Raw genomic sequence first — 25,134 nt, 5'->3', positions numbered from 1 at the left:
GTTTGTTTCAGTTCTCTGATGGGGTGGATATTTTTTTGCAGACTCATGGGTAATGTAGTTTTCCACCAGAAATGATGCTCTTAAACACAATTAAATAATGTGATGGCTTCTGATTAACAACCTTTTTTCAGATTTATGCTTTCAATGAATAGTAAAATTACATCAAATTGAATTAAATAATCCTTACATATTACGAATTAAGAATGTTGAATGAGTAAAAAAAATAGAGCTTAATAACACTTTTTGTGTAAATCTATTAAACATATTTTCTTCTTTTTGTATGAATACAAATCACATAAATGAAATGGTCCCTTCCCTTGTTCCATTTAAATTTATATAAAATGTTTTATTAAAGGAACACTCCACTTTTCTTTTTTTCTTTTCTTTTTTAAATAGGCTCATTTTCCGACTCCCCTAGAGTTAAACAGTTGAGTTTTACTGTTTTCCAATCCATTCAGCCGATCTCCGGGTCTGGCGGTAACACTTTTAGCATAGCTTAGCATAGATCATTGAATCTGATTAGACCGTTAGCATCTCGCTCAAAAATGATCAAAGAGTTTCTATATTTTTCCTATTTAAACTTGACTCTTCTGTAGTTACGTCATGTACTAAGACACTGCATAATATCATTGCAAAGTTCCTTGATCATTACGCAGGAATGAGAGTATAGTTCCTAGCCATATCAGTTCAGAAAATCACAACTTTTCATTTTCCGTCGGCCTTAGTACATGATGTAAATACAGAAAAGTCAAGTTTTAAATAGGAAAAATATCGAAACTGGTCATTTTTTTGAGCGAGATGCTAACGGTCTAATCAGATTCAATGATCTATGCTAAGCTATGCTAAAAGTGCTACCGCTATTACTATTTAATTTACTATTTTACTTTTACTATTAATTGAAATGCGTAAATCTTGAAAAAAATGTAGGTCTGTCTTTAAGTTATCATAAAAGCACTTCCTCTATGGAGAAAATGAATGGGATTTTTTCTACCAGAACATGTTTAGGACACTCTATTAGGAAATATTAGACCTCTGAATGCTGCGATTGAATATTGACCAATTAGCATCAAGCATTTTAGAGAGATGCCAAAATTGAGGATTTTTCAACAGGGGGTAGTTTTAGCAGTTACCCCCTGTTGATATATGCCATAACTAAACCATTCCACTGCAAATCATGGGCATTCAATAACCATGTATATCTCTTGGATGCAGTTTTGTCATAACATTTGAACTTTCAGGTCTTACACAACAAAAAAAATCATAGAAAAATCCATTTAAAAAGGTGTAAACTGATTTATTCAGGCATCAGGCCATCACATCAACCCAATACAGCTTATCTAACAGAGTATACTGTTATCGGTTAAATACTCATTTATAAATAGACTGTACATCTGTAAAATAAATAATTCACTATTGCGTATTATAAGTCACTTGGTGTTTAAGGTTTTTGTTCCAGCTTTGAACTGTCTTGCGCTAATTGCTACAGGTCATGCGGTGTGAGAGTTGCGCTCTTGCAGTAGTCGAGCACAAAACATAGGCAGCTCCAGTTTCACATCTCTGTCTCTGCCAAAAAGCTCTCACCCAGTCCTGATGTCATCAGGACCATCTGGGAGCTGGAAGAGTCTGGAAGGGTCAGAGACAATTTGGTAAATGTTTGAAATGTATGAAGAGGCTTTTCCAGTTCTTTGTCTACTAAAGATTCTTCCTTATAGGGATAGCTCACATTCACCCTCACACCTGTATGACTGTCGTTTGTCCCGTGTATTTTTGGAGAATGTCCTGACCGTTTGGGGTCAGTACGATTTTTTTATGTTTTTGAAGGAAAAAAAAGTGATATTTAAAATAACTGCTTTCTATTTGTAAAATATATTGTAAAATGTAATGTATTCCTGTGATCAAAGCTGTATTTTCAGCATCACTACTCCAGTCTTCAGTGTCACATGACCCTTCAGAAATCTTCCTGACATGATGATTTGGATTTCAAGAAACATTTCTTATTATCACAGTTGAAAGTTGTGCTGCTTAATATTACTGTGGAAACTGTGATACATATTTTTTCAGGATTCTTCGATGAATAGAAAGTGCAAAAGAACAAGATTTACTTGAATATTTTTTGTTGTTACAATGTAAAAGTCTTTACTGTCACTTTTGATCAAAAAAATCTTACTGACCCCAATGGAAATGAGAGGGGACTGGGTCTTTCAGGCTCCAAAATGACACACACACACACACACACACTCAAAAACATAAGTACCGTAAAAGTAGTCCCTGCTTGTGTACTATATATCAAATCATTGAGGAACAAAAATGTCAGCTTTTCTTCTGAAGATCATCTTGCCCATGCTCTGAAATTGATTATAAAAGTCCACACCATGGACGTCATTGGCTCTGTTTAAGATGCGTTTTGGTCGATCGGATCACAAGTAGACGAGGCAGACACATTCCCGTTTACACCTGTGGGCTGATACGCTGCGTACGCACAAAAAACTGCATTGAAATGTGCGTACTCTAAGTAATGAAGTCTAAAGTAATGAAGTAAACACAATGTTTTCACTTTTCCATTTGAACATTTCCACATTTAGATTAAATATGCCACCCTCATTAATGGAGTTAAGCACTGAAAGTGCATGAAATCATTATCCAGAAGTTACAACATTTTTATATTAATTAAAATTGAAATATTTGTAGTGGATACGCTGCTTTTGAACACTTTTCCTGCTGTGTTTTAATGCTTTAACTAATAATAATAATAATAATTAATTACATTTATATAGCGCTTTGCTAGGCACTCACTCAAACCGCTTTTATATAGAAGGGGGGAATCTCCTCAACCACCACCAATGTGCAGCACCACCTGGATGATGCGACGGCAGCCATATTGCGCCAGTACGCCCACCACACACCAGCTGATTGGTGGAGAGGAGACTGATGGATGATACCAATCGTATATATATATGGGGATGATTAGGAGGCCATGATGGACAGGGGCCAATGGGCAAATTTTGGCCAGGATGCCGGGGTTACACCACTACTCTTTATCGAAGGACATCCTGGGATTTTTAATGACCACAGCGAGGATTGCTTGGTGCATAATAATTGTGTTCTGAATAGCAGAATTCACGTTTTCATTAGATATTTTCATGTGAATAATGATCAATGATGCGCTCTTGACTAAGCAGATGGACATAGACAGTATAATAACAGACACTGGAGGACTCGCTCTGTGATCGAACGGCCCATTGTGCGGTTTGAAGAAGTCTGATGACAGTACTGTAAAAACTCTGCTGGGCGCAGGTGTGTGGTTGGTGTCATGCACAGACAGACAGTAGCCTAATAATAACCCCTTCATGGTCTTTTCAATTCATAGTTTTCACGTGACGTCACACCGATATGGGAACAGCCACCTGGAGGGTAAAACATGGCTTTCCTCCATTGACTGGCAGTCATTTTTACCAGCGTACTAGTAAGTATTAATGTAGTAAGACGGTGATATTAAAAGACCAAATTTATTATACACCTTATTGATTATGTATACTTTGTATGGGCAAGCAGATGAACATAATTAATCCAGCACGAGGTTTCTCGTTAAGGGTTTTTTCCATCGAAAACCATTATAAAGAAAACGTGTTGCATTCATATTCTGGGCTCATCTGCTCGCCTGTATATAGTATGCAGAACCCTTCGCCTGCTCGATCAGCTCTTTAATTCTAACAGTCTTTCTGCGCAGTTAATCTGTGTTTAAAATGAAGGGATGCAACGCAACTCGATTTAAAATAAAGCCCAGATCAACAAATGCTTGATTAGCGTTAAACTTAATTTAATCCTTATTGGTGCAACCAATAAGTGTTTTTCACGTTAAGCGTTTCAGAGCGTCCCGCTGTTTTAAGTGATTGAAATACTGCAGCAGGTGCTGTGTATGGATCACAAGTGCCAAAAACTTGCCTCTTGTTCATATTTTTGTTTTTAAGATGGAAAATTGACAGGATTTGCTGCAGTTCTATGGCTGTTTTGCCCTCCGCAACAGTCACGTGACTGAAAACTATATGAATATTATGAAAAATACCATTGTATTTGAACGATAGATTTTGAAGGAAACTTCAATTTTAATGGTTTAATTAAAAAAATGTTTTATCAGTGACTCGAGTCAGACAATAATTTACAATGCAAAAATAAGGCAGATCCGTTTCCATAAATATATATATATAAACATCCTAAAATATATGTTTACCTTATAGGCAAAACTGCATACATTTGATTTGTTTAAAACAATTTAAAATACTATTTGGCCAGTGGGAAAGAATGAGAATAACTCTTCTGTGAAATGTATTTTATACAATTTTGATTTATTTATTCTAAATCAAGACAAGGATACTGCATGATTTTTAGTATTGTAATGTGACAGCACAAATGGCATTTATAGTCATATTTTCTTAATGTCTTGTATCGCTTAACATGACATCACGTGGATGGAACTGTTCATATGGAAATGATATGCAGATGACCTTATGCATATGGTAAAACTAGGCGTTGTAAGCTCCATATATGGTTATTTCGGGAAGGAGATGCATGTACGCACAATCTTTTTTAGGATGAAAACTACGTTAAGTTTCATACATGAGGCCCCTGGTGTTTTAATCCGTCTCTTTTGTCCACTTTCGTCCACTTCTGTCCTGGTTTCTTCGAGAGGAGGGTCTATGTATGGTAAATGTATGGGCTTTTTCAGATCTTTCGAACAAATGGACAAAATAAGCTTGTGCAATTTACATATGAACGGGACAGAAAAAACATACGGAGAACAGCAGCTTTAGTTTCTGGGGGGTATTCCAGAAAGCAGGTTATAGAGTAAGTCAGTTCCAACTTTCAGTTCCAAAAACTGAAGTAACTTTCAGGGTATGTAAGTAACCATAGCAACTCACTCTCTGAACATAGCCTGCTCCGGAGCAGCTTGTGATCCAGGGTTAGTTTGTATTTAGATGTGTGTTAAATAATTAATAGTTATATTAATATAACCAAATTTGTTATATATTCAATTCAAAGATATTTATTATTTATTTTATTGTCATCTCACACATGAATATGCATTCAAATAGCATCAGACAAACAATATAATCCTTATTCTCAGTGAATAAAGAATACTTATTAAACAAAAAGACTGAAAAAAATGATTGCACAACCAGCAAATAGGTGGCGATGTGCACTAAGTGGGTTATGAAGATCGCCATTAAACAACAGAAGAAGTGGAAATAGAATGGCATGCTTTCTCTTATGCTGTGTAACAATTCACATACTATCCATACTAAATAGTATTCGAAAAAAGAATTTGTATGTCCCAAATCGTAGTATGTCTAAAAAAGAGTATTCCAAAGATTCCCGGATGGTCTACTATTTCCGGTCATAATTCGAAGTGCAGATCGATGCGCACTCTAACAGCTGATATTGCCCTCAACCCATTGCGAGATGGCGAGGATTCGATTAAAACTACAGACACGGATAAAAAGTGTTAAAAAACTACAAACATGGCGGTTAAGTAGAGAGGATTAGATAAAGGGGTTTGAGTGAGCAATTATCAGTATTTAACCTGACAAAAAGATATTTATTCAATGTTATCCACATTATATTTCACCTGCAGCAGCATTGAGAACTTTTGTAATGATACGTTTGGCCATTAAAGGGTAACTTCAGTGATTTAGCATTAGGCTTTGTATCAGTAGAAACCCGGTAGTATATTCAAATGATGGTACTTTCCCCCCTCATATCCCCCTGAGACGAGAGAATTATGCATTTTATTTCTGGAAAAAATCCTCCAATGACGCAAATATCGTCATTTTGCGTCATCTGAGGATTTTTTGGCCAGAGGCTAAAGACTACAGCCACTAGATGGAGCTGTTCCGCATGTTATCAACCCGCCCATGGGGAGAGATCTCACGCACAGAATGTGAGACACAGACGGCCGCACGGACAATCATAATAACGGAGCGGTGCAGAGTAAAGTGAGTGTTTCAACTTTTCAATGAATTCCTGTGATAGTTTAGCTTCCATATGCGATCTGAAAACGTGCCAGACTGGCGCTTAACGTTACCTCAGCTCTGCTCAGTTCGTCATGATGAATGAAATCTGACACTGCTGCGTCTGTGGCGTGACTTTCGTTCGGCTCACTCACACTTTATTGAAAAGACACGTTCAGTTTTTAATTGTAGTGTTTATTCTCTAACTGAACAAAATTATTGTATTATTATGACGATCAAAACGACGCTGGGGGCGGTGTACGGAGTGGCCTCATAGGGCAGCGAAGCAAGTGCATTCTGGGAGTTGTTGTCTTTCATCCACATGAGACAAAAATACATGTTCTGTCTTTTCTCAGTCTAGAAGGAACCAAATTCAAAAATAATTTCACATTTCTACTGCATAAATGACCCAGTTTAAATACAAAGCTTAATGCTAAATCACTGAAGTTACCCTGTGAGAGGAGTCTCTGCATTAAAGACCCACGAATGGCAGATCAACGTGCGTCTACATTTCTCTCCGATACGGTAGGTAATTGAATTGAATGTGGAGGATTTGAACTGCGACGATGATTGACAGGGCAGTTTAAACGGTGACGTCCGTTAAAGATGATGAAGTAGTTTGTCCCAAAGCTTGCATACTCTTCTGCTACACACTCAAAAGTATGTACTTTTTCTTCACAAAAAGAGTACATACTTTTAGGATGTAGTAAAAGTAGATGAATTGGGACGCAGAATGTGCGTCTGTTTCCATGGTGAATCATTCATTCGTCGCTCTGTTGAGAATGTCCTGTAAGTTAACTGGGAACTCTGAATTGTCTGAACTTACTTCCGGCCGTGTTTTGGGAACCAGCATACCTTGAGTAAGCAAAGTTTGGGTTAATCAACACAGATTTCAAGGTATATGTGATGGTAAGTTAACCTTGCTTTCTGGAAAACCCCCCTGCTCTGACAGCCGCAAGAACATCCAAACGCTGTGAGTGTGTGTAAGAAATCAGGAATGGTGAGAGAACATTGTGATTATTCATCTTCAAACCAAACTTGGGTCTTCAGCCGACAAAGCTTAAATCCCGTCTGGCTAGTGCACATCCCATAATGTTTACTCATTAGGTCAGTAGGTGGAGAGTAGACGGTCTTTTGTGGCTGTTTGAACACATTCGACCACATGAGCGTCTACACTACGAAAGCAATTTCGTCCACTTCTGTCCTGATTTCTTCGAGAGGAGGGTCTATGTATGGTAAATGTATGGGCTTTTTCAGATCTTTCGAACAAATGGACAAAATAAGCTTGTGCAATTTACATATGAACGGGACAGAAAAACATACGGAGAGCAGCAGCTTTAGTTTCTGGGGGGTATTCCAGAAAGCAGGTTATAGAGTAAGTCAGCGGATAACCTCAACTTTCAGTTCCAAAAACTGAGGTAACTTTCCCAAACCAAACTTGCGTCTTCAGCCGACAAAGCTTAAATCCCGTCTGGCTAGTGCACATCCCATAATGTTTACTCATTAGGTCAGTAGGTGGAGAGTAGACGGTCTTTTGCGGCTGTTTGAACACATTCGACCACATGAGCGTCTACACTACGAAAGCAATCCGGTCGAACGCGTTTTCGACTACCTCTGGAAGTGGTCGAAAGTGGACAAGCTCAAAATGTTTTAAATCTCGTTTAAACCTGTATTTAGCGTCATCCACTTGTGATCCGATCGACCAAAAAGCATCTTGATACCAAGGGCCTATTGATTGTACTGATATGGAGTACTTGTTTGATACTTTTAAGGTGTTTTTTTGTTGTCATTTTGGAGCTTGACATCTCCAGTGCCCATTAACCTTCATTATATGGAAAGGAATGGTCAGGATATGCTTCCAAGATTCAAAAAGTCATACAGGTTTACAGCGGCATGAAGTTGAGTGATAATTTTTGGCTGAACCCTTCCTTTAAAATGTATCTTTAATAATAATAACCTCTAAGTCTAAAGCCTTCAGTACATACAGGACAGAGAACTCACAACTTGGCCATTATAAGAAATTCAAATTTCTATTTCATAAGTAGCAAATGATCTCTCCTAAATGATGCATGAGAAATGTGAATTTCTGTACTTCCCTTTTGCCCCAGCCTCTTAGAACCAGTTACTGCAGGAAAGTCATCCACACACAAAGAGGGAAAGAGAAAGCGGGAAATCTAAGTGAAACAGTCTTGAAGTAAAGAGAACAGGCTGAGAGAGAGAGGCTGGGTCAGCCCTTACTGCTGTGGGGAACCCAGTTGGGTTTCTCCCTGGGGGTCACCGAGCTGCCGCGGGCCTCTCCGTCCTTATCTTCCTCTTCCTCGCCTTCGGAGAGGAGGTCCGAGATCTGCTGCTGCAGCTCAGGGCTGATGTCGTTCTCCGCTAGAACCAGGACACGCAGGCTGGTGGGGTAGTTCTCCACCATATCTAGGAAGATCTGACCACAGAGGAACAAGGAAAGGCATGAGGAAAATGAATGTGAAGAACACTGAAAAATTGGGAGGAAATAAACACTTAAAGGGTTAGTTCACCCAAAAATGAAAATTCTGTCATTAATTACTCACCCTCATGTCGTTCGACACCCGTAAGACCTCCGTTGATCTTCAGAACACAAATGAAGATATTTTAGTTGAAATCTGATGGCTCTGAAAGGCCTCCATTGGCACAATGCGCTTTACACTCTCAAGACCCTTAAAAGGTACTAAAGACGTCGTTACAAAGTCCATCTCACTACAGTGGTTCAAAAATAACTTTATGAATCGGCGAGAATAGGTTTTGTGCGCAAAAAAAACCTAAATAACGACTTATGTAGTGATGACGATTTCAAAACACGGCCTCATGAAGCTTCAAAGCGTTATGAATCAGTGAGTCGAATCATGATTCGGATCGCGTGTCAAACCGCCAAACAGCTGAAATTTGGCGATCCAAACCGCTGAATCGACTCATTGATTCATAACGCTTCGAAGCTTCATGAGGCCGTGTTTTGAAATCGTCATCACTATATAAGTTGTTATTTAGGTTTTTTTTGCGCACAAAACCTATTCTCGCCGATTCATAAAGTTATTTTTGAACCACTGTAGTGAGATGGACTTTGTAATGATGTCTTTAGTACCTTTTAAGGGTCTTGAGAGTGTAACGTGCCATTGTGCCAATGGAGGCCTTTCAGAGCCATCAGATTTCAACTAAAATATCTTCATTTGTGTTCTGAAGATCAACGGAGGTCTTACGGGTGTCGAACGACATGAGGGTGAGTAATTAATGACAGAATTTTCATTTTTGGGTGAACTAACCCTTTAAAGAGCCAATAAATCTAATTCATAAACAGTCTGGCGGCTCCTACATAGTAGGTGGCAGTATTGCACCCAAATGCTTGTTGCTGCCCGCCATAAAATGGAAAAAAGAAAACAGATTGTGTAGTTGCCATACAAAATCATGTCGGAGTTAGCTCACCATTGTGGGAGTTTTTTGGATTCCATCAAAAAGACGGTCACACCAAGGACAATAACAATAAAGTTCTAAAGTGGTTGAGGGCGGGTCAAAGTAGACGTTTCGTGGGCAGCCAATAGCCACTTCTACACTGTTGGGCCAGCGTGAGCCAGAGCTTTCAACAGGCCGGCCTGGCCGTGGTGCCCAGGCAAATTATGTAACCGGTGTTGCGTCTGAACAGCATCTAACACAGACTATCGCCGCACGCCTTGACCGGCCCACACAGAGCCCTGAACTCAACCCCATCTAACACCTTTGGAATGAACATTCACGGCCTTCACGTCCAACATCAGTGCCTGACCTCACAAATGCTCCAAGGGATGAAAGGGCAATAATTCCTACATAAACACGCCACAATCTTGTGGAAAGGCTTCCCAGAGAAGTGGAAGCTGTTATAGATGCAAAGGAGAGACCAACTCCATATTAATGCCTATGGATTTAGAGTGCAATGTCATTACAGTCCCTGTAGGAGCCAAAATGTGTTTGGAAGGGTGATGTTATTCTTCTTTTGACCACTGAGTGGCGCTGTGAACATCACTAAGAGATCAATGTATATAGGTAGCCTTCCTTATGCTGTAGGTAGGTATTTTGACCCCGAAGGGCAAAAAGGTTTTGACCGCAACAGCCATAGATATACATAATATAGGCTAGATGTCTCGTCCGCGCTGCTGGCCAATGGAGGTCGACGGCTGCACCTGGCGGCCATCTTGTCACAGTCAGCTCACTCACTCGTAACTTTAATGGTGCATGTACTTTTTAAATAACCATAACTTGCTCAATTTTCTACCGATTTTCAAACTGTTTGGTTTGTTATAAACGTCAGAGATGTTGCTATGACACTGCATACTTATGAATAATTATTCATAGTTTGTTCAAGCATCCAGAATTATAGCCACGTTAATAACGTTTGTAATAAACCATTTGTAAATCCGTCAAGATTTCAGCGAGGTAAGAGTATTTGTGTTCGTGCAGATCACTCACCTTACATCAGGTACCACAATGTCCGCCAAAAAGCTTGCCTGTGACAAGATGGCCACCAGCCAGTCTTTATTATGTATATCTATGGCAACAGCAGTGAACGTATGTAAAACTTCCCTTTGAAGGAATTGCCTATGTGGTATTGAATATTCAATTGGACATTATGCACGGTGGTGTTTGTGGAGCCAATAAACTGTGTATGGTGATGCAACGGAAGAATGGTCTTCTCGTTTCTTATGGATGACTTAAACAACGTAACACCAAAACAAGAGTGAGTCAACCTAATTTCTCTGGGACCAAAACAACTCAGTAGCTTAAAGTATTAGATTTAGCTCCTACAGTCCTTATTGGTGTAATGGTCAGGTGTCCCAATTCTTTCATCTATATAATGTGTGACTTGTAAACAAATGTAATGATGGATGGAGTGAGTGTCTTCTCTCGCCTCTGGCTCTCTGCAGAGAAAGTGAGATTCAAATGTTTATCTGGATTCTCAGCTAAACTGCCCAGGCCCAAACAGAACCAAAATACTTGCTGAAAACATAATAAAATTAGCCAAAATATCCAATAAATCAACATGCAATGAGCGGAAGTTTAGTAGTATTCAATGAATGATTGTCGTTTCAACTCTGTGTTAGTGTGCCTTAAGGTGCGGTTACATTAGTTAAATGTAGTGGGCAAAAAGCCATTGTCTGTTGTCAATAGCGTAGCGATGTATGAAGCACAGCTCACACCTAATCAATTTCAAACAAAGCAGCTTTCTGTCAACGCAGCGAATCTTTCACCCTTGGCAAGAAATCCCGATCGCATTGGATTCCTATTGAAACGACTGGGTTTTGCCAGTGAAAATTCACTGAGCGACAGTAAATGAAACTGCGCCTTTAAGCTGTCCCATTTGCTTAATAGGTTGTGTTGGAAGAAAAGCGAATGAGACCAGGGCTGAATCTGAAATCGCCCCCTACATCCTCAAATAGGGCATTATTTGAAGGGACAGCCATTTGTAGTGGTGTCCGAATCCATAGTGGAAGTAATTGAATTCATTCAGTCCTAGCATGGACCTTCCAGACTCAAGACAAGCGTTAACTTCCTTGAAGGCGGGAACTCTGTTGAAGTTTAAAACTATTGGATCTGCCCAGAGCCGCTCTGGATCTGCCATAGCCAATCGTTAACGTTTGGTCGTGAGGTTTGTCATCTCAAACTAGCGCACAACATCAACGTCATCGTTCTCAGCCACTCCCTCTGTTCGCTGATTGGACCGGTTAAAATTTGACCGGAGAAAACCAGAGAATATACCGCAATCCCAGACGGAGTACTGAAGGCAAATGAAAATTGAGTGGAAGCATGTAGGAGGGCGGAGCCAGGCTAATTCTATCCCACATTGCACCGCAATAACGAGTGTACAGCCGATGTACACTCAACGGCTGTCCGAATTCACTCATTCATTTTCATTCACGTCAAGTGAACTGTATTAGTGGACTAAAGTAGGGAATAGTGAATAAGGGTTTAGGGGGCGTTTTTTTTTTTTTTTTTTGCGATTCTGCCCATGTGTCCGAATATGCACATTATCATCAAATCAGTACAATGTTCGAATACTTAAAGACCCCCTGTGGTGAAAATCCAGTTTTTAATGTTCTTTGTATGTCTATGTGGTGTTTTCAATATGCTTTAAGACAAACCATGTGCAAATTCATAAGTCAACAAACTACATTGCAACCAATCAGGTCAACGGGTGGGCGGGCTTTAGCATATCATTAACTGTGACTCTGAAGCAGTGGAGTCTCAAGAGAAGCCAGGTTATCCCGGAAAATTCAGGTCGATTTATCAATATAGCAGGTGAATTATGTATATGATGTTATGATGAACTATATGCCTTTCTCCACTGACTCTCTATGATGTTCAAAGCGTTTCTAAGGATGCTGACTGATACTGAAGGCAGACTGAGATGGAGAACGGGAACATGGTTTGTGTGACATTAGCAACACATTATTAGCTGTTTGATAACGTAGTGAAGCAAAATGATAATCATATTCATTACCGTTATGTGTCTGACGTTGTAAAGAGCGGCATTGTGCAGCACTTAATGTGCGCACAGTAAGTTGGCCGATTGTATTTCTGAGCTTGAGCGAGTGAATGGAGGCGGGGATCATTTGGATATTCTTGGATCTGCGTATACTAAATGAAACAAGGGTGTAGAGTTACATTCAAGCCCTTTAAAGGCACAAGGTTTTTTTTTTTTTTTTAAATGTCATTTTGGTGATCAAAGATGAGTTTTAAGGGCTAAAATTATTGACTACTAGCCTGACGTCGTCATACTCAATTCTAGTCAGAATATGAGTCTGATACTGTTCCGTTGGGCTGTGATTATGGGGTGTGTTTCAACCGAACCAAGAAAGAACTCAATTGGATAGACCTACAACCAATCAGAGCAACGGAGCGACCGAGCGACGCATAACGTCAGTTGTCAAATGTCAACAGAACTCAACTGCACTGTGTTGCCATGTCCGCGGGTTGAAGCGACCCCAATTATGTGATATACAGACCCAGGAATGCGAATTTTAGCAGGCAGTCCTTCCAAAATAACACATATTTTACCCCCCAAATGCCTTTTTTCCCCGGAGAACCTCCCTGGAAAGATATTGGGCTTGTTTTTGGCTAGTTTTGAGGAACGTTAGCAATTGGGCGGGTTTTCTTGTAAAAACTTGGCAACCCTGTCTGCACGCACGCTGGAATAAGTAGCCTAACGTTAGAAGAAAAAGATGAGTGTAAACGAACTTTGCCGGAGTTGTAAAAAAAAGAATTTAAGGATACACAGAGTACTTACTAACACGATCATCATTTCTGAGAGAAATAGTAAAGGTGAATGCATATACGAACAAGTTCTCCGTTTAGGATTAGAACAAATTCAACCCAAGCGCCTTTGATGACGTGGATGATTACGTTACTGTTTATCATCTGTCCATCATCGTCTGAAGCCCGCCCTGACAATTTCATTGGTCCGAACAGCTTCTGTTCGGGCATAATTACTTCTCTATTGAGCAAGTCCAGACCGAACTGCCCGAGTAAAAGTGTTGTGGGCGGGGCTAAGTTCGGCTGGCATCCAGGCTAATTGACTACAGGGTTACTTTAAAAATCATGATACAGTAGGCACAAATACCCGGATGACCTACTACACCTGCTGAGATTCTGAAACCAATGCACACTTTACCATCCCATGAACATTTGAGACATCAAGAGAGATGAGGAGCTATCAAGTTCTCTATCAAAGACCAAACCTTGTAATTACAGCCTTCATGAGAGGAACACACAAACACTGAGAGCACAAATAATAAATGTCCTGTCCAACCTTGCCCTCTAGTGGAGAATTATGAAGACAAAATAACCCTCTGCTAATTCTCCCTCCTGTTGACAGTCCCTAAGGAAACAGCTTTAAGAGCTTTTAAAGCAATAGTTCACCCATTTACTGATGGCATAGGTCATGTTGACCCTGTGGTGTTTTCTTTCTTCCATTAAACACAGATGAAGATTGATAAATCTAGACATTCTGCGTCTCATTTTGTGTTTCACAGAAGAAAGATAATATTATGAGGCTGTAATGACATGAGGATGACAGAGGTATTATGGCTTAAAGTTATGCTTAATCCATTATTTTCCTCCACTGTGCTATTTTTCAGCAGGTGGTGATAGGAAAAGGTTTAGGATTACTCATCTGGTTTATAAAGTGCATATCTATGATACACGCACAATATCCTTTCAAGGGCAAAATTAATGTAGCGACTGCACAGATTACCTTATATGCATTACGCATAATTCACGACTGGTTTAATTTACATGTTATTTTAAATGGTTAGAGTAGAAAAATACTTTTTTTTTTCTTGCAGCAGAATTGCATTCTAATAGGCATTTATACAAGTTTTAGAGTGTAACTGAAGATCATACAATGTCCTGCCTTAAAGGGATAGTTCACCCAAAAATAAAAAATATCTGTCATCATTTACTCACCCTCAAGTTGTTCCAAACCTGTATGAATTTCTTTGTTCTGCTGAACACAAAGGAACACATTTGGAAGAATGTCTGTAACCAAGAAGATCTCGGCATCCATTGACTACCATGGTACCCCCCCCCCCCCCCCACACACACACACACACACACTATGGTAGTCAATGGCTGAACAATAGTTACCATGACTACCATGAACAATTGAACAATAGTGTATCGTGTGTACCACAGATGAAGAAATTCATACAGCTGTTGAAATATGGAGGGTGAGTATATGAATCATGTTTGGTTGAACTACCCCTTTAAGGCATAATGTTCTCAGCCTGCATTTTATTCTAAATATAATGTAAATATTAGGCGATAAAAACAATCTTTCATAAATAATTAATTTGAATAAATATATTCGGTAACACTTCATTTGCAGTGTCCTTGTTACACGTTACGTGTATTTTCTACAGTAATGTCTATCAATTATATTATCTTATTTATTATATTGCATAATTACATGGAACTAACCCTAAACCAAACCTAATCTTAATCCTAACTCTATAGAAAGTACATGTAGTTAATGAATATTACCAAGTACTTAAAGGCACAATATGTAAGATTTTTTTATTAAAATATACAAAAACCACTAGAACAATGTCATATATTTTGTTAACTTGTGTACTTGCATTATCCCAAATGTTTCCAAGAATGTTTAAATCCAGATAAATAAGCCATTTTAACGGGACACAGACCGTGCGTCGTCTATCAATGACATCTTACCCGCGTTACCCTCCGGTTTTATTCTGTAGAAACCATGGAAACACCAAAGACACTTTAATATTTGGTGTTTTATTAGACAGGTGAGCAACTCTGTAAATACATTCATGGACAGAAAACTAATCATTGTTATATAGCTCAACACAGTTAGTCTTATTGTTTATACCTGATGTGGTTTCCTTGCCCCTGTTGCCTCTGGCTTGGCGTGCTCAGTTGGGGACACTAAATTTTTCTAAATTTTTCAACTAAATATCGAAATAAATCTAATTATTAAACTAAATTAACCATATAAACTAAATTACTGCTCTAATTACTAATCTAAAGCCCACACTGTCACGTATGATAATTGAAATGAACTGATGACATTTTTTCTCCAGAATGGCTAGACGGCTGAATGAAATGATGCTGCATTATTTTCCTGTTCAACACTGTAAAGCTGCTTTGAAACAATCTGTATTGTTAAAAGCGCTATTATAAATAAAGTTGACTTAACTTGACTTTAAATCTGGTTTTCTTGATTTACTGCAAGTACCATTGTTTACCATGCCTAATATCGATCTAGCTTACAATCAGTGAGTCGATTCAGCGGCTTGAATCGCCAAATTTCAGCTGTTTGGCAGTTTGACACGCGATCCGAATCATGATTCGACTCACTGATTCATAACGCTTCGAAGCTTCATGAGGCCGTGTTTTGAAATCGTCATCACTATATAAGTCGTTATTTAGGGTTTTTTTGCGCACAAAAACTATTGTCGCCGATTCATAAAGTTATTGGAGAACCGCTGTAGTGAGATGGACTTTGTAACAACGTCTTTAGTACCTTTTAAGGGTCTTGAGAGTGAACCGTGCCATTGTGCCAATGGAGGCCTTTCAGAGCCATCAGATTTCAACTAAAATATCTTCATTTGTGTTCCGAAGATGAACGGAGGTCTGACGGGTGTCGAACGACATGAGGGTAAGTAATTAATGACAGAATTTACATTTTGGGTGAACTAACCCTTTAACCCAGTCGCCGTCACTGTGCTTTTTTATATTATATTCCAAAAATAATCTCTTTGAAAACGATATTTGCTGATATATCTGCTGTCCTACCTGAAACGCTATCATTGTTCATTTGTTGTGACCACGTTACCTGGTGTAATAATTCATAATTTCTTTATAGCATTTGTTCCATCGGTCACAATTTTATTAAGCAATATAAAATAACTATACCGTAGCCTACAATAGCCTATCAGTACAGAATTATGACAATCAAAGCACCTATAGGCTATATAGCACGCAGAGGAAATTCATTTAAAATTGCGTATTTCTAGATTCTTTTTCTGGCCGCATTAGCTGTGAAAAGATGCCTTAGTAGGTCATAACATAACTTTCAACACACTCAAATAATGTATCTAATATGCAGTGTTGGGAGTAACGCGCTACTGTAATTTCAGTACTTTTAACTGTAGCTGTATTTTTTTTAATCAAGTAACGCAATTACAATTACTGACATTTACTCGCGTTACTCTCTTTTGTGAACGCTTGCAGACAAGGAGCTCAAATCTAGGCCCTAGCCCGGCCCGTGTCCGACAGCTTATCAAAATTCTCGGCCCGAGTCCGTCTGGAGCCCGTGATTTTTTTATCCTCCCTATTACACACTGTTGAGATCATTTAGTCTCATTAGTTTTAATGAAGATGAAGATGATTGTGTTTTTGAGCATCTTCACTTGCGTCCGTTTGCGTGTTGTCTTGCTTTACTCATTTGCGGCGTAGCGCCGTCATATCTGACTACAACATGTCATATATAGCCTATAACACGCTCACACACGTATATTTCTTAATCATTTTCCAGGAGTCAAATTTACATACGTGGTTTAAACAACCAGATGCATTTACACTTGTCCAGTTTCGTCTGAAATATTTAATGAAAAATTGTTTATTGTTTGACTGTTCAGTACTGTTCATATTTACATTTAAAAAGCAGGCATAAAAGTAACTTTCCCTAGTAACTAATTACTTTTGATATACAGTAATTGGTCAAATAATTCAATTACTTTTAAAAGAAGTAACTAGAACTGTAACTAATTACCAATTTTCAGTAACTTGCCCAACACTGCTAATATGATAACACAGCGCTGCGTTCCCCCACTTACGCATGACCAGAAGAAGCAGAAGCGCTCGTCTGTGGCTACGCTTTTGTTTTCAATAAGCGACCTCTAGCGGCGAAAAATGACATATTGTGGCTTTAAATGTATAATTACACTGTAACAAAGACATCTTAAAATAAAGTGTAACCATATATTCAAAAACAGCTGTTTCATGAAGCAGTTGTGAGCTTGTAATGCACCTGTGCTGACTGATTGGTGAGGCCGGTTCCCTCCAAGTCCAGGACTTCAAGAGTTCGACTGGATGCGACGGAGACAGCCAACATCCCAGCGATGTGATCCCCTGGAAACCACAAGCAGTGGGAAGAGCTGAGACAGAAGACTCAGAGGACTGCAAACCTAGCGCTTTTCAAAGTGCAAACCCTGCATTTCCCCGGCAGAAACATTTGTATGCTTGGCTGGCTGTTTCATTCACGGTCAGCAATATAAATGTCTCAATATATACACTGTAACGTCTACACCTTCCACTATACGCCAGGGAAACACTTGCTTCTTTAAATTAATTGTTAAATAGATTTATGTGTCAAGAATATAACTGATTAAAAATGCTATAAAGTAAATGTCCGTGGGATTTTAAAAAAATGTAAAAACGTGTACCTTGAATGCTTTGGATAAAAGCGTCTGCCAAATGCAAAAATGTAAATGTGATTTCAATTTGCCAGAAAAAAAATCCCTGATCAAACTTACTGTCAGTTTACCAATATCTGTGTATCATGGGCAGCACACATGACATCCATACCTCAAAACTGCAGAACAGAAGATGGCTCACCTAAGGGATTGTAGTCAAGGTTGAGGACCCGTAACTGTGAGCTGTGAGCCACGGCGATGGCCAGTCGAGCCCAGCCCTGGCTGCTGATGGCTGGGTTGGCACTCAGTGTCAGCTCTTTAAGCCCTGTGCAGTATTATTGATCGCACTGTTCATTCATAATAGCTCCCAGCATGCTTCTAGATTTAAAGCTACTATCCCAACTAACAGGGAATGTTCTCAAAACTTCCCTAACATTCTGTTATGAACAAACGTAACGTTAATAGAATGTTCACGCAAAGTTATCTGGTCCTTAATAATGTTCTCAAAACGTTGGCACAAAAACATTATCTATACCTCGCTCATGGAACGTTTTCATCTCAAATGTTTTAGTTGGACGTTCGTCTGACATTAAATGTTATGGTATAACGGCGCTAAAGGCACTTTTTATTACTCCCATAGTGTATGATTACAGAAAAAAAAAAGTTTGTATTAAACATTTATGGAGCAACGGATTTTGTGTGAAAATAAATCATAAGGTGGCAAGGGGGCATTTTACCCCACAGACACACGGGGTAAAAGACACAGTATTGATACAAAAACATCAGCTATATATAATAATGTGTTTTAAATAATGTCTAACAGCACTTTAGCAAAGTTTGAACAATTTTCTGTTTATTTTGATAAATAAGAGAATTCGTTTGTGTTTAATAAATATGCTGTTATTAAAATATGTTAATATACTGTAGAAATATCGAAACAAAATGTTAAAAAGTAAAGATTCTGAAAGCAGTGAAAGAGATCCCATAATAATTTAATATAGATTTACAGTGGTAACAATAAATTATATTTTATTACATGATATGATTAATTGGCTATCATATTTTTTAAATATGATGGTTTCATTATAAATATGGTGATTATCTTAGGTGGACACCCAAATTTGATATATGACATTTACCATTGAATCTAACCTTGTCCCAAAATATATTCAATCATTTTACTTGTTCCCTTAGCGTTTTTAAAATGGGTTGTTTTAGAACATTCTGAGAACATTCAGAAATAACGTTTTCATAACTTAAAACAAACAGTATTTGTGTTAGCTGGGATTACAGTATTTTCAAAATGATTAAAAAAATTTACACACAGCCTTAAAACCAAATGCGTTTCAAAAATACAAAAAATAGTTATATCAACTACATCATTTCCATTAATTATCATTTTTCAATATTAGCTATGTGTGTTCACATTGATAAATGAGGGTTTTGCAGAAAGACTGCAGCAGAAGTGCAAAAGGAACAAGAATTTGCACATTTCTGACATTTTTCTTAGCATATTGAGTCAGCCATCCAAAAAGTACTGTAATATAGACCGATCAGGCATAACAATATGACCACCTTCCTAATATTGTGTTGGTCAAACTTTTGCTGCCAAAACAGGCCTGACCCGTCGAGGCATGGACTCCACTAGACCCCTGAAGGTGTGCTGTGGTATCTGCCATCCTTTAAGTCATGTAAGTGGAGCCTCCATGGATCGGACTTGTTTGTTCAGCACATCCCACAGATGCTCGATTGGATTGAGATCTGGGGAATTTGGAGGCCAAGTCAACACCTCAAACTCGTTGTTGTAATCCTCAAACCATTCCTGAGCCATTTTTGCTTTGTGGCAGGTGCATTATCTGCTGAAAGAGCCACAGCCACCAGGGAATATCGGCATGGGCTCCCTGACTGGTCTGCGGCTATGCCGCCCCATACGCAACAAACTGCGATGCACTGTGTATTCTGACATCCTTCTATCAGAACCAATAATAACTTCTTGAGTAATTTGAGCTCCAGTAGCTCGTCTGTTTGATCAGACCACACGGGCCAGCCTTCACCCCACGTGCATCAATGAGCCATGGCCGCCCATGACCCTGTCGCCGGCCCGGTTCACCACTGTTCCTTCCTTGGAGCACTTTTGATAGATCGGGAACTCCCCACAAGGACGTTGTCTAGCCATCACATTTTGGCTCTTGTCAAACTCGCTCAAATCCTTACGCTTGCCCATTTGTCCTGATTCTAACAGATCAACTTTGAGGACAAAATGTTCACTTGCTGCCTAATATATCCCACCCATTAACAGGTGCTGTGATGAAGAGATAATCAGTGTTATTCACTTCACCTGTCAGTGGTCATAATGCTATGGCTGATCGGTGTACACCAAAACTCTTAACATAGCATATACTAGCTGCTTATTTAATCTCAGTGTATCAGGTTTTTGTATGGAAACACCGTTGACTGGTGAAGCTGTGATGTTTTACCTGATTTGGCTCCATCCGGAGGAAGCATGCCACAAATGAGGCGGACGGCCTCATCTCCCAGCATGCAGTCTCCCAAATCCAAGGACACCAGAGAGGGGTGAGTGGAGAGGGCTCCGTTCAGGGTGACCAGACCTGCATCTAAAAGTGGACTTCCGTGGAGACTATGAGGGGAACAGGAAAAGTGGACAGAGTCGGACATTACGTTCTGTGCTAAATTTGCATTCCCTGAAGAAAACGGCAGCAAAAAAAAAAAAGTGTTTTAAAGGCAGGGTAGGTGAAATTTTTTTTGCTATGCTGGTTGAAAGTCTCTTCACATCCTGATAGCAATCCCTAAGTTAAGTGGTCTAAATGTATTTATATGTATACGTATATAAGGACCATAAAATATTCGTCCAATCATTGCTTTCTCCCTTTTCCGCAATGTTTATCCCTTTTGTCCCTTAAGCTCATCTTTGATCACCAAAATGACACATTTAAACGTTTTTTTCCTGTGAAAAAAATGTCTTTATGCCTCAAAATAGTCTCTTCAGTATCCGCTTTGAACATCATAGAACGTGAGTGGAGAAAGGCATATAGTTCATCATAGTCTCAGCCTAAGACGTCACACCCACAGACATTCTCTGGAAACACTTCAGGAGTTTCAAAGTCATCATGTCCGCGAGACGTGTTTTTTTGCGTTCTTTAGTGGTCCTTTTTACTTTCCATTTTCACTCCCCAAACATGACGCGGAACAAAACGAACCGTGATTGGTTGTGTTACATGTCCTTGACCATTGAAAGATGCGATGGAGTCCAGACCTTCTGCCATCATAACATTGTAATATACATCATAAACATTATTCACATGCTATATTGCTAAATCTACCCGATTTTTCATATCAACAGAAAAAAATACCAGGGTAACCTGGCTCCTCTTGAGACTCCTCTGCTTCAGAGTCACAGGTAATGATATGCTAAAGCCCGCCCCCCTCGTGATGTGATTGGTTACAAGGTAGTTTGTGACGTCAGAAACAAAGCGATTTCAAACTGCGGTTTTGAGACGGTTTTAAAGAGAAAATACTCTTTGACTCTTTGACAAAATGACTTATGAATATAAGCATATTAAAAAAACCACATAGACATTTAAACAACATTAAACACTTGATTTTCACCACAGGGGTTTTTAAACTAATTAGAAATTAGAGGTGAAATCCCTATCATACATATGGAAGCTGGTTTCCACCAGAGAATAAAATTTTTAAAAAGGACTTTTTTTCCACAATTGCGAGTTATAAAGTCAGAATTGCGCAGAGCTGGACAGTAACTAAGTACATTTACTTGAGTACTTTACTTAAGTACACACTTTGAGTATCTGTACTTTACTGGAAAATTATTTTTTAGGGATACTTTTACTTTAACTTCACTACATTTGAAAGACAAATATCATAATTTTTACTCCACTACATTTCTATCAAAGTCCTCGAAGTCGAAAGTCTTTTCTGTAGCAGCTTTGAAAGTAAGTGGATGATTTTTTCTTCTTTAAAAAGGTTTTTGATTTATTTATGTAGGGTCATGTGAAGTTTCCTAACAATTTTTTGAACACTGATCAGTTTATAGCTAAATGGAAAAAGACGGTTCCTTGGCACAGTGTGTGCACCATGGCCATACTAAAAGTGTGTTTCAGTTTTCTCAAAAGATTAGAGATTAGTTTAGTTGGCATATACTTGACACATGTCTCATAAAATGTAAAAAAATGTAAATGTCTGGGAGAAAGAGAAGAGTAAACAGTTGGGAGAATATCGGATGCAGTATCAGAGTATGGTCCATGCATTCTGCCTTAAAGTGACAGCAGCTTTGTAAAGAGCGTTGTAACTTTTATACAAGTATTGAAATGAGTTTAAGGTGGTCGTATGCTAGCATGTCGGATGGAGCATCAGTGACTGGCTTAAACCACCATGATGACATAGAGTGCATTTATACAACAATGCAACAGTAATAAAATAATGCATTGACATACAAAAGGAAATGTACTTTGGATACTTAAGTACTTTTAAAAACAAATACTTCTGTACTTTTACTTAAGTAAAAATCTGTTTTTAGAACTTTCACTTGTAACGGAGTAATATTTGACTAGTAGTACTTTTACTTTTACTCAAGTAATAGAGTTGTGTACTTTGTCCACCTCTGGAATTGCGAGATATAAACTGAGATAAAAAGGTCGCAATTATCTTTTAAAATGTTTTTTAAAGCTGCACTATGTTAAATTTTTTTCAGTAAAATATCCAAAAACCACTAGGCCAGTGTTGTATATTTTGTTCAGTTGAGTATTTACAATATCCCAAATGTTTCCAACTATTTTTAAATCGTGAGAAAATCGCTATTTTAACCAATGAACAGGGACGTGTGAGGGAGTCGCCTGTCGATGGCGTCATATCTGCGTTCCCCTCGGTTTCCGGCTTTATTTTGCAGAAACGCTTTACTCTCACTGCAATGTGAACAAGTGTCATAGCAGCCGCTGAGAGAACGCACAGAGTAACGTCATAACATCATTTTCAACACACTCAGATGTGTCTAATATGATAAACAGAGCTGCGTTACCTCATACTCCTGACCCGAAAAGCGGAAATGACGCCAGCGACTGTGGCATAATAAAAGTCCCGCTGCTCGCGAGGCGTGTGTTGCATTCATCGTATCAACAAACGCTCCAACGGTTCCTCAGCTCCGCAACACTCGGTCCTGCTTCTGCTTCAGACTACAGTAACGTTAATAATGAACATGATTTCTGCCCGAGTCCTATCCCGATTCTTTACCACCGGCTGTGAGGTGAAGACCACATGTCCCAAGATTCTGCCCTCAAACGTGGCGTCATCAAACTACGCCTTTGTTTTGAATAGGCGACCTCAAGCCGACTGAAAAGTTACATAGTGTACCTTTAATCTGTAACAGAAACAAGCTTCCATATATACATGACTACCAGCCACTTGAGGTAGAAGAAGTGTTATAAGTCTCGGATTACAATTATAAAGGATTTACAGGACAAAATTTATATATATATATATATATATATATATATATATATATATTTTTTTTTTTTTTTTTTTTTTTTTTTTCCTTTTTTATTGCGACTGAGCAGACAGAGAGGGAGCTGTAACACTTCCCAATGTAGTAACTGAGTATGTTATACCGCATCAAAGTTTGACACGCAAAATGAAAAAAAAGAAGGAAAGAAAAAAAAAAGGAATGCAAATGATCTGAGAAGGACGACCAGTCACAATTCAGTGAGCTAATATTACAATGACGCAATCGGAGTCCCTTGAAATCGAGTGGCGACCGCTCAACAGTGCGAGTCAATGTGAGCTCTTCAAACTCATTTCACAAAAACACATATCTATACTCTTTTCTATACTTTTATATTCTGCATGTTGAAAGAAATGCAGGAATGTTTTAGTGCGTTGCAATAGTTTCTTTGTTTACATTGTAGCCTACATTTACATCTACATCACAAGCATTTGTCATATAGCCAACGATATTCATAGCACACAATGGCGCTTTTAAAGATTACGGTAGATTAGTACACAAGCCTGAGCAGATGTAGCCTACTGGATATAGATTTGGTGTTCATTAGCTTGTCAAAGTAAAACCAGCTCACTAGAAGGTCTCTCGAAATGTCGATTCCTTAAGTGTGCTCGCTTAGAAAAGTAGGCAACTGGCACACTTCTCGATAAAAATACTGTCCTTAGAGGAAACACTCACAAGAGGGTCTGAATGGATCTGTTGGCCTTCAGAGCATCTGCCAGCTGCTTGGTCCGGCCGATGGTGGACACCACGCCGAGGTTCAGGTTGAGTTGAGCGAGAGAGTGCGACTCTGCCACGCCGCGACACACGCGGCCGAAGTCCCGGTCGGCCAGCTGACAGCCGCGCACGGACAGCAGCCGCACACTGTTCTCCTTCAGGCTGTCGCATATGTCTTTGATTTCAGCACCGGACAGCGCCTCTCCAGTTATCTGAATAGAGCCCGGCAGCATTTCGGTGGTGTCAGGCTTGACTAACGAGCATTATGGATCCTGGAGTAGCTCGGATCCGCAATGTCTACTCCAGCCGACGCCAGAGCACCAGCTACAGGCTCGGAATATCGCGGAAGGCGTGGTGGTGCTGCTGCTACTTCAGCGTTTTGTGCTTCATCTGCGTTTGCCTCCCGACATGCTTGGGGATCCTCAAGGATTGCATGAACCGAAGATGACGATGCTGGTGCTGTCGGTCACCGTGGACTAAATGTCGCTCACGTTAGGCTGTTGCCATCTCACCAACACCACCAGGCATTAGGCGACACTGGGCTTGAGGTAATCCGCCTGACAGCTGATGGTGGGATTGGCTACAAGGAGAGAACGTGTCGGGCGCGCGTGTGAACGGAAAACGGGCGCGAGCTCTTGAGGTGACGAGTGTAGCCCACATCAGGTCCACGGTACCGATGATGACCTGGCTCTGGGATGTAGGATTGCGTTAGAAAAAACACCGGGACACGTTGTCACACATTTTTACCCCGGTGGAAATTTGCCTGTGTAGGTTTATTTCTGAAAGTGAATTTGGGGTATATGTCACCGACAAATAAATACATATTTAATTAAATAAATAAATAGTGAGGTCAAACCGTGTGTGTGTGTATTGTTTTTGTGTGTAAGTCTCTTATGCTCATCGAAAATACAGAAAAAACTGTAATATTGTGAAATATTATTGCAATTTA

The 25,134-nt window shown here is 39.3% G+C and overlaps 1 protein-coding gene across 2 annotated transcripts; it reads right to left on the bottom strand.

Annotated features, from left to right (window-relative positions):
* Nucleotides 1–1,549: 1,549 nt before the first annotated feature.
* lrrc73 (leucine rich repeat containing 73) lies at nt 1,550–24,735 on the bottom strand (the record flags this gene model as incomplete). 2 transcript variants are annotated; one of them, XM_079842609.1, is made up of 6 exons in its annotated part: nt 24,147–24,442; nt 20,416–20,576; nt 18,141–18,263; nt 17,554–17,654; nt 8,244–8,439; nt 1,550–1,623 (listed from the first exon to the last, which is right to left on the bottom strand). In XM_079842609.1, the coding sequence occupies exons 1-6, from the start codon at nt 24,416–24,418 to the stop codon at nt 1,550–1,552; spliced, it is 927 nt and encodes a 308-aa protein (XP_079698735.1). In that variant the 5' UTR covers nt 24,419–24,442. The 2 variants fall into 2 exon arrangements, with proteins under 2 accessions (XP_079698735.1, XP_079698736.1); XM_079842610.1 differs by lacking the exon at nt 1,550–1,623 and adding an exon at nt 8,036–8,130 and having other exon boundaries at nt 24,147–24,735.
* Nucleotides 24,736–25,134: the final 399 nt, after the last annotated feature.

This window comes from Gobio gobio (genome assembly GCF_949357685.1).
Source record: "Gobio gobio genome assembly, chromosome: 18".
NCBI lineage: Eukaryota > Metazoa > Chordata > Actinopteri > Cypriniformes > Gobionidae > Gobio > Gobio gobio.
The sequence above is the reverse complement of the archived record's forward strand: the minus strand, read 5'-3'. Positions and strand labels throughout refer to the sequence as shown.